The sequence below is a fragment of the Dromaius novaehollandiae genome, unplaced genomic scaffold (assembly GCF_036370855.1).
Source record: "Dromaius novaehollandiae isolate bDroNov1 unplaced genomic scaffold, bDroNov1.hap1 HAP1_SCAFFOLD_70, whole genome shotgun sequence".
Classification (NCBI taxonomy): Eukaryota; Metazoa; Chordata; class Aves; order Casuariiformes; family Dromaiidae; genus Dromaius; species Dromaius novaehollandiae.
In genome coordinates, this window is record NW_026991372.1 from 196,906 (window position 1) to 206,651 (window position 9,746).

The window sequence follows — 9,746 nt, forward strand, 5'->3', positions numbered from 1 at the left end:
CGACTCCCAGCATGCCCCGCGGCGCGCAGCTGGCAGTGGGTGTCCGCCAGCGGCGGCGGCCTGCCCCAAACCGCGGTAGAACTACAGTTCCCAGCATGCCCCGCGGCAGGACTACGGCTCCCAGAATGCCTCGCGGCGGGACTGCGGCTCCCGGCACACCCCGCGGCGGGACGCTTGGCCCGTGAGGCCCTCGCGCCGCCCCGCGGTTCTGGTTCCGGTTCCGGTCGCGGAGCCCCGGCCCGCCGCAGCATGGCGGCGCTGGCGCGGTGGGCGCGGGCCCCGCTGGCGGTGGCGGCGCTGCGGCCGGGCGCGGCGCGTTGGTGCCGGGCGCTGTGCGGGGCCGCCGAGCCGCCGCCGCCGCCACCTCCGCCTCCTCCCCCCGCCGGGGGCCGAGCGCTGGCGGCGGCGCTGGGCGCCGGGGCGGCGGCGCTGGTGCTGCTGTGGGCCCGGGAGGGCGAGTCCCGGCGGCCCGCGCTGCCCGCGCTGCGCGCCGCCGTGCCCGCGCCGCCGCCGCCGCCCGCCTCGCCCCGCGCCGCCTTCAACTTCATCGCCGACGTGGTGGAGAAGACGGCGCCCGCGCTGGTCTACGTGGAGATCGTGGGCAGGTACCGGCTGCGCCCCGCCGCCCCGGCCCCGCCGGGCCCCGCCCCCTCGGGGGCAGCCCCTCCCTTTCCCCGGGGGAAGTGCCCAGCCGCCCCTCGCCCCGTCCCGGCGCCCCTCGGGGGGGAGCCCGGCTCTGCCCTGCGTCCCCAGATGGCCGCGGGCAGCAGCGAGACCCCCGGCCCTGCCCGTCCCCCCGGGGCGCGGCCCGGCTCCCCCAGCCCCTCCGCGCTGCCCCGGCACGGCCTGACGGCCTCAGGGCCCGACGCCCCGCTCCGGCTGCCCCGCGGGCCGGGGGGGGGGCGGGATCCCTCCCGTCGCCCTGCCTCCTGTCCCCCTCCCTGCTCATGCAGCCGGCCCGCGGGCGGCCTTCGCCGCAGAGCCAAGCTGTTGCTGCGCCGTCACCTCGTTGCCCAGCAGGACCGTGTCTGCAGAGCCGCTTCTCAGCCCACAGCCCCAGGCCATCCTGCAGCGCAGGATCGCTCTGTCCCCCCTGCAGAGCTTTGCATTTGCCTTTGATGAGCTCCGTGCGGTTCCTGCTAGCACGTGTCTCTGGCCTGTCGAGGTCCCTCTGAGCAGCAACGCTGCCCTGCAGCACACTGGCTGCCCCCCCGGTTTGGTGTTACCTGTGCGCTTGCTGACAGCTCAGTCTGTTCCGCTGTCCAGTCCATTAATAAAGATGTTACACAGTATCAGCCCCCTCATCGGTTCGTGCGGCATGCCGCCGGTTCCTGATCACCCAACGGACTCTGCCGCAGTCTCACCTTGGAGGCCCAGTGGGCTTTCTGTTCATCCTGCCCATCCCACGTGTCACCTGTGGCTGGGATACCAGGAGGCCACGCTGAAAAGCCTTCCTAAAGTTGAGATAAACAGTATCCACTGCCCTGCCTGCACCTACACAGCTGCTCCTCTCCTCACAGTCAGGCTGGTCGGGCACAATTTGCCCTTGGTAAATCTGGGCTGGCTGCTGCCAGTCACCCTCTTGCCTGTTGGGCACCTGGAGGTAGTTTCCAGGCGGATGCGCTCCATCAGCTTCCCAGGGACTGGGGTGAGAACAACTACCCTGCAGTTCTTAGACCCTCTTTCTTGCCCTCCTTGCAGACTGGTGTGACGTTTGCCTTTTCTCAGTCAGCAGCAGCCTCCCCTGGTCCCCGTGACCTTTTAAAGAGCATCGAGAGCAGCCTCACGATGCTGTTGGCCGTCCCCCTCGGCACCCCTGGATGCCTCCTGCCTGGTCCCGTGGACTTGTGCGTGATCCGTTGGCTTGAGTGGTCCCTCACTTGAACTTCCCCTGCTGTGGGTAGTGCTGCATTCCCACGGGCTCTGCCCCTGGGCTCGGGAGCCTGGGAAGCGTGAGGAACTAGGCAAGGACGTGCTGGGTAGCTCAGCCCTGCCTGTGTCGTGCGTCTCCAGCCCCTTGCCCCGCTCGGCAGAAGGCCCACGTTTTCCTGTTGCCCTTCCAGCGTATGTCAGTGCAGTTGAAATCCCTGTGAGTGCCAGGGTCTGCAGTCCTGAGCTTTCCTCCGCCTGTCTGAAGCAGGCTTACCCGCGAGCTCCCAGTGGGTTCGTTACCTGCTCCAGGCAAAGCTCTGTTTGTTTGAGCTGCTGTTTTGCTCAGAGCGCAGTCGCTCCTCCTCATCTTCCCTCCCTGCCCTTCCTAAAGAGCCCGCGCCGTCCATTGCAGCTCTCCAGTCATGTGAACCGTGCCCCTGCGTCTCCGTAACCCCGGGGAGATCACGCCTCTGGGGCTGCGTGTGGACTTCGTATTCCTCCTGTTCCCCTGCTGCCTGCACATCTGTGCAGGTGCTTGAGGCGGGCACCTTTCCCTGGGGAGGAGGAGGAGCTTCCCCATCACGCCGTTGCTCAGACACTTCTTCACTGCCCCCCACCTTCTCTTCGGGCCCACCAGCCTGTGCCACCGAGTCCGTGTGGCCTCGGCCTGCCGCCCCTGCCCCTCCAGGGTCCCCCCTGCCCCTCCAGGGTCCCCCCGCCCTCGTGACCCACGCCCATCTTGCAGGCACCCCTTTTCGGGCCGCGACGTGCCCATCTCTAACGGCTCGGGCTTTCTGGTGTCACCGGATGGGCTCATTGTGACTAACGCGCACGTGGTGGCGAACCGGCGGCGCGTGCGGGTGAAGCTGGCCAGCGGAGAGCAGTACGACGCCGTGGTGCAGGACGTGGACCAGGTTGCGGACATCGCTACCATCAAGATCAAGCCTAAGGTGCCTGCTGCTGCTGCGGGGACGCCGCCTTGGTCCCCTGCCACCTGCTCACTCTCTGCTTCTCTCCCAGCACCCGCTGCCCACCCTGCCGCTCGGGCGCTCCTCCGAGGTGCGGCAAGGGGAGTTCGTTGTGGCCATGGGCAGCCCGTTCGCCCTGCAGAACACCATCACCTCCGGCATCGTCAGCTCTGCGCAGCGGGGCAGCCGGGAGCTGGGCCTGACCGCCTCCGACATGGAGTACATCCAGACGGACGCCGCTATCGACGTAAGGGGAGCGCAGCCGGTCGGCGCCTCGTCTCTGTCCTCTGGCCTCTTTGCGGAGGGGGTCGCTGGGGAGGGGCCCGGGGCTGCAGGAGGCCAGAGGGGGCTTTACGCAGGGGACAGGAGGAGGAAGGGATTCTGGTTAGTCACCGGGGCGCTGGCTGTGCTCCTCACCTCGTACCCATGTCCTCTGCCTCCTTGCTCGGGTTCTGCCGTTTGGGAATGTCGCTCACAGCCTGTTTGCTGCTCTCTCTCCTGCAGTTTGGGAACTCCGGGGGCCCCCTCGTCAACCTGGTGAGTCTCCTGCTGATGTCCCCGCTGGCCATGGCAGAGGCTCTGCGGCCCTCGGGTCTGTGCCTGCGGGTGGCCGGTCCCCCCGGGAGCCCTGCGCGGGGTGTTCGCAGCCCTCGGGAGCGGGGACTGTGACGCTCCAGGCTCCCCGCGGGAGGTGAGCAGCCCCTCAGCCCGGAGCGGGAACTCTGGGTCTGCTGCTCGGCCTCAGCCTGGCCCTGTTCAGCGTCGGCTCTGCGCGGCCGTAGCTGAGGGGACGGGCGGAGCGGAGCCGAGCCCCGCCATGGCGTGGCCAGCGTCGCGGAGGCTCGCACGGCACGGGAAGGGCTGCAGGGACTGCGGCCTGCGGGACCGTCCCTGCCCGGGGACACAGAGTGGGGCAGGCCGGGAAGGGATGGGCGTGCAGGCGGGACACAAGGTTTGCACAGTAGTTGCCCTCCTCTCCACGAAGACGCGGGCTGGCTGGTTCAGCGCCCTTTCCCTGCAGGACGGTGAGGTGATCGGGGTGAACACTATGAAGGTGACGTCGGGCATCTCTTTTGCCATCCCCTCAGACCGACTGCGGAAGTTCCTGCAAAAGGAGGAACAGCGCAAAAGTAAGTTGGGTCCCTGCTCAGGTGTTGGGGGAAGGAGGCAGGAGGAGGTTGAAAGAGGGAAACACCTGGGCTCTTGGCCCTTTTTTTGAGAGAAAGACAAGCACAGCAGGAGAAAGAGGTTTTTTGGGGGGGAGGGGGGTGTCAGAAGTTTGTCCTGTCTAGCACGAAACGGTGAGCACCTCTCTGCCAAAGAAAGCTGTGCTGCTGCTTCCATGGCCGCAGAAGCCTCACCACCTGCTAGGAGGATGCTGGTCTGCATCTGCTGCAGATAAAGACTTCCAAATTGTGTAATCCCACGTAGCTTGTGCTTAAGTCCCCAGAGAGTATGTAGCGCATTTACTTAATGTGGATTCTTGCTATCTGTTTGTTTCTCCTATTGACACTGTGGAGTGATATTTTGAGTTGAGAAAATGACAACACAAACCAAGAAAGCAAAACAACCCAGCATTATACAGTACTGATAAAGCTCTAACTGATAAATGAAACCTAAATAAGCCGTTGGTAGGGAGTTCAGTGAATACAGTGTGTCTGTTGGAGAATATCTCTGCACATATCCTTTGAGGTGGGAGGGCTTTGTGACTCAGCTGCTTGTCCCAGTGCTGTGGAGATAGTTCTGGAGTGCAGAACCGTCTTTTCAGCCTTGTCATTTGATGTGCTTTCCTTCGACAGGCTCTTGGTTTGGCAATGCAGAGACAAAGCGCCGCTACATAGGGGTGATGATGCTGACTCTTACGCCAAGGTACGTGTGCTGAGACCTGGAGCCAGCGGGCTGGTCTCTTTGCGGCATGGTGACTCTGTGATGGGATCTTCTAAACTAACTGGGTGTATCTGCTTAGGCAAGGATTGTCTTCACAGCTTAAACCTGCATATTCTCCAATCTTTTTTGTACTCGTTTTGTGTTTAGACTATAGGCTGTGTCGGGGTAAATTAGAAGCTTGCAAATTTCTACACTCTGGCAGAATCTGTGAACTGATAAAAAGTCCCTAAATTCACCACACAAAATGCCACATCAGTATATCATTTTTGTTGGGAGGACTTCAACAGAACTCTTGAAACGTAGCCTGAATGCAGAGCTATGTGACAAATGAAAAAGTTGGGCAAGTTGTAGTGTCTGGGAGGAAGGGTGCACCAGGTGGAATCCACCAATTGCTGTGGTGCAGCAACTGCTCTCAGATATGGGACCTGCAGCATGTGCAAGTGTAAGTTTGCCTGCAGTAGAGCTGACTTCCAGAGGGAGAAGGTGAGCGGGTGGGAGAGCGCGTCGTGTCGGTGCACGCAGTGTGGCTGCCACCCGAAGTGTCGGGCGAGGCCCTTGGGTGTCGGGAGGAAGCCTGGAGGGAAGTTGTCTTGGTGCTGTCCAGCAGCTCCCTGGCAGGTGGGAAGAAGACTCATGCGTCTGAGACTGCTCATCCTCACGGCTGTGACCTGGGAAGGACGTCGTGTTGCTCTGCCCTAGGAGACGTCCTAGTCAGCAGAGGACTGCAGACAGAGCCTGTGTGGGTCTGCTGGGAGCGTTGCCTGCAGCCCTTGGTTCAGCTGGTCCCCAAGACAGGCCTGAGGCCTTGGCAGCCCCACCAAGCGTCCTGAGCAGATGCCCTGCGAGCAGGGGAAGCCGTGCTGTGCAGAGGGCCGGAGAGCCCTTGGCGTGCCTGCGCAGAGCTCCTCGGGGTGCTGTGAGCCACGGGAGGGAATCGCTGCGGGAGCCACACCTGAACGCTGCCTGCAGCCTCCTAGATGGAGGGTGTCTGTGCGGAGAGTGCTGGACCCACACGCTCACCTCGGAGCAATTCTCCTTTTCAAAGGCAACGTCTGCTCTGGTTCCTGGGCTCTTGCTGCTGTCTTTGAAGAGCTCTTTAACTGACACTTGGGTCTCAGCACGATAGTGCGGTTGGTGGTAGCAGCCTGCTTGGCAGAAACAGCTTCCGGGGCTGTGCTCGGCCGTCGCTGAGGTTCTGCTGGCTCTTGTGTGTTTGGCTAGTTTACAGACTGCCTGCTGCCCTGGACCCCCGTGCAGCCGCTGGGGACCCTGCCTGGGACACAAAGGAGCAGCAGAGTCTCCGTTCCTCCTGAGTTGCAGGCGGGGTGGACGGTGGACAGGACTGTCGCCGTCGCCGCTGTGCCCGGCAGATGGTGCTGGTACTCGGCAAAGCTGGACGGGTGCTGCGGGGTCTGAGCCCAACCTCCTGCTGCCTCTCCTGGACAAGGGCGCGGGAGGAGGTCCGTCGGGGAAGGAGCGTGACATGCCTGGGACGTGACTCCTGGAAAGTGGATCCAGCCTCAACACAGCCCGCAAGCAGTCTGACAGCTGCTTGGGAAGAACGCGTCAGTAAGATACCGAAGAGCTGATAACCGCCAGATAAGGAGCCTTGCCCTCGGTTTGTAACCAATATCTGACCGCTGGGTCTTTTTGTGTCCAGTCCCTGGGCGGATGACGTTGCTTGCCTTGGAGCTGGGCAATGACGCTGTCTCAGCACGCTCTTGTGAGGGCAGAAATGTGTCCCGGGACAGGAGGGAGAGGCAGATCTGTAGCACGTCCGAGTTTCTCAGAGTGCTGGTCCTGCTACCCAGGCTGGGTCTAGCAGGCAGGAGCTTCCCAAGACACCAGGCTTTGCCCTGTGTAGAAAGCTCTGCTGCCCAGAGGGAGCGAAGGTGTTCCCATGGCTTTGGGCTCAGCTCAAGCGTGGGAAAAGAAAGGGCCCTGGCTAGCACAGGGCTCTGCAGTCGCTGAGGCCGGGATGAGGCTGGGATGCGCCATGTGTGCAGTGCCCGGTGCTGCACTGTTCTCACCTGCGCGAAGTTTCTCAGGCCCTGAGTGGGTTTGGCTTGGTTACCTCGTGTGGCTCGTCCGGGTGAGGGGCCAGGAGAGCTGAGGTCCGGGCGTTTTCCTCCGGGGTGGAGCACCGCTTCCAGGCTTGCCAGAAGCAATGGAAAGCACGTGCCTGGGTGCTGCCGCACGAGAGCGCAGCGTGAGTGAGAGGTCTTGAATCCCCCAGGCTGGACTGAGCTAAGCAATTCCCGTGTGCACGTTCCTCCGGAGAACACTGCAGACCCCAAAGGACTTGGCTTTGCTGCTGGCATAGCGTCCCCGCACGCAGAGGGGGGATTGCTGAGTGGAGGTGCCACTAGTGCTGGCTCCTGTCCCTGCCAACTAGGTGCCACTAGTGCTGGCTCCTGTCCCTGCCAACCTTCCAGTCCAGAACCACTGCGGGTTCCTGTCAGTTTGGGGATAAAGCTCTGGAGCCTGCAGGTGAGGGCTTAGGGGCAGAGCTGCGCTTGCGCTCTGCTGGTGCCTCGTTCCAGCAGTCCGACCTCCTCAGCACTGCTTTCAGGTGCACCGTAGTGCCAGAAGCCGTGAAAGGCGTCTGGGCGAAAGCGGGTGCCTCTGGCAGCCTGAACCAGAACCAGCAGCAGAACCAGCACGGACACCCCACCTTCCGTGAGAAGACATTGTTAAGATTCGTATGGCTCTTTAAAGAGGAGAGAAAATCAAGAGAGCTGGGGAAAAGTCTGCTCAAATAATGACTGATCTAGAGCTGGGGAGGGCCTGAGCTCCCCCATCCCATCTTACAGCATAGAGCTTTGGGGACCAGGTAAAGGACTTCTAAAACAACAGAGGAAAGTGATACCGATTGTTGGGAACAGGGTCTGCATGAGACTGATGATGGGGGTGCACAGCTGGTCAGGAGGGGTTGTTACTAGAGATGCATTCAAAACAGAAGTGGGGTTGGGTCTTCGTGCGATGTATGGTAGAACTTGCTGGTATTGAGAGTTCAAAAGAGCAACTAGAAAAAACTTACTGAAGAAAAATCTGTTAGTGGCTATCAAATACCAAGATGCAGAATTACAGCTTCTTGAGCCAGGCAGCTGGAGGCTCTGCGTATCTGGGGAGCTGTGGTATCCGCAGCTGGTGTTGAGGAGATAGTGTGCTGGCGTAGATGGACACTAGATCTGACTGACCTGGTACAGCCATTCTTAGAGACTTTGTCGCCCTCGGTCTCAGAAGCACGCATTCACTGTGTTGTACAGCGAGCTGCCTAGGGGCACGTATCGCTCAGTGTTAGTAACGAGGTGGAGGCATGAACTTGACTTAGGAAGCGCGCAGACCGCATCAAACCAAGGAGGGAGGGCAGCTTGCAAAGGTCTGTGGAAAAGTACGGCACAGTCCAGTGAGGACAGGTGCAAAGCGGGGAATCAAACTGAACAAGTAGAGGATGGGGAGAAGGGGCTGGGCAGAGCTGCTGCGGGAGTTCCTGGGCTTGCGGTGGGTCAGAGCTGGGGCGTGGTGGGTGAGTGCAGAGTCTGTCTGCGGAGACGCGCAGTCCCGCCGCGCTGGTAGGATCCAGCTGGAGTGCTGCGTCCAGCTCTGGACTCTCTCAAGTAGGGCGAGGAGCAATTGGAGAGAATCCAGAGGAGCAGTGAGAGTAATCAGAGCTTTAGGAAACGTAATTTGAGGGAAGATTGGAGGGACTGGGATTGTTTAGTCTAGACTCCATGGAGAGATGTAGGTACACCTCTGCTTGACACATCTGGAAAAAAGAGAAGGGAATAATTTTTGTTCCGTGTCCTACCTACATCAGTCACAGAGCAATGAAACTGCAGCAGGCGAGATGTAGGTTGACACCAGGAAAAGCTCTCCGACATGGGTCTGCTCAGACGCAGGAGGTGCAGCAGCAGCAGCTGTGATCCAGCTGGCAGCTGCCCTGGTAGTTTCCAGCTCTCCCTGGCGCAGCCAGGACCTTTGTCTGCTGGTTTTTGACAGGAAGATGGTGGTGTTTGAATGCCTGCAGGGTTTGCTGTCTGTCTGTTGCGCTTAGCAGCGTGGGGGGAGCAGGAGGAGGGGTTCTGCACCGTGTTCTCCAGCTGCGTGCCGTTGCGGCTGGGGCGGGAGCCCTGCTCTGCCTCCCTCTCCTCACTGCGATGCCCGTTTTCACTCTGCAGCATCCTGGCTGAGCTGAAGCTGCGTGACCCCAGCTTCCCCGATGTCTCCTATGGAGTGCTGATCCACAAGGTGATCATCGGCTCCCCGGCCCACCAGTAAGTGCTGCCCTGTACCTGGTGGCGTGGCATGGGGAGCAGGCGTGCAGGACGCATTTAGCAGCTGCTCTGAGCGTTTCGCTCCAGAGGAGCAGGCGTTGGGCCCCAGAGCCTAGTCTGCAGGAGCAGCAGACTGGAAGCTCTTGCCCGGGCTTGGGGTCCCTCTGGCTAAGGTGCCTGTGCTGCAGGAGGAACCCCTGGGACAACAGCCCAAGCTCGCTGTAGTGCCTGGCTCCTTCCTTGGAAGACGAAGCTGTGATCGTCTGCGTCCCACGCAGCGCACTCACTCATCGTGGTCTTCCCCCCAGGGCAGGGCTGAAGGCCGGCGATGTTGTGCTGGAGATCAACGGGCAGGCTTCGCGCCGCGCAGAGGACGTGTACGACGCGGTACGGACGCAGCAGAACCTGGCCTTGCTGGTGCGGCGAGGCTACGACACTCTGCTGGTGAGTGTCGTCCCTGAGGTCACGGAGTAGCGGAGCCGTAGCCCGGGGCACCGCGGGTGCCGGCTGGCAGCGCGGCCACGAGCCGAGGGCGCAGGACTGAGAGCAGCATCCGTGCTGGTCGGGGGAGAGACTGAGCGCTTCGGAGAGGCTGGAGGGGGCCAGGCGGAGGGCAAGGCCTGGCGCTTGGTGGACTCAGCGCAACCGTTCTCCCTACTCCAATAAAGCACTTTTCTAGGTAGCCCCCAGGGCCGTGTGGCCTCCTTCGCACAGCCGCAGGTACCCTGTGTGCTGCCTGGGG

General features: G+C 61.7%; 1 protein-coding gene across 1 annotated transcript; it reads left to right on the forward strand.

Moving 5' to 3' along the window:
- The first annotated feature begins 139 nt into the window (after positions 1-139).
- HTRA2 (HtrA serine peptidase 2) lies at positions 140-9,686 on the forward strand. The gene is made up of 8 exons (XM_026120149.2): positions 140-605; positions 2,618-2,822; positions 2,893-3,087; positions 3,345-3,377; positions 3,862-3,970; positions 4,640-4,709; positions 8,909-9,004; positions 9,313-9,686. The coding sequence occupies exons 1-8, from the start codon at positions 250-252 to the stop codon at positions 9,476-9,478; spliced, it is 1,230 nt and encodes a 409-aa protein (XP_025975934.2). The 5' UTR covers positions 140-249; the 3' UTR covers positions 9,479-9,686.
- Positions 9,687-9,746: the final 60 nt, after the last annotated feature.

Excerpts from the sequence above, each read along its gene's own strand:
- HTRA2 (XM_026120149.2), top strand. The coding sequence starts at position 250 with ATGGCGGCGCTGGCGCGGTGGGCGCGGGCCCCGCTGGCGGTGGCGGCG. Across the intron at positions 2,823-2,892 it reads CCATCAAGATCAAGCCTAAG|CACCCGCTGCCCACCCTGCC; the intron begins GTGCCTGCTGCT and ends CTTCTCTCCCAG. Across the intron at positions 3,378-3,861 it reads GGGGCCCCCTCGTCAACCTG|GACGGTGAGGTGATCGGGGT; the intron begins GTGAGTCTCCTG and ends CTTTCCCTGCAG.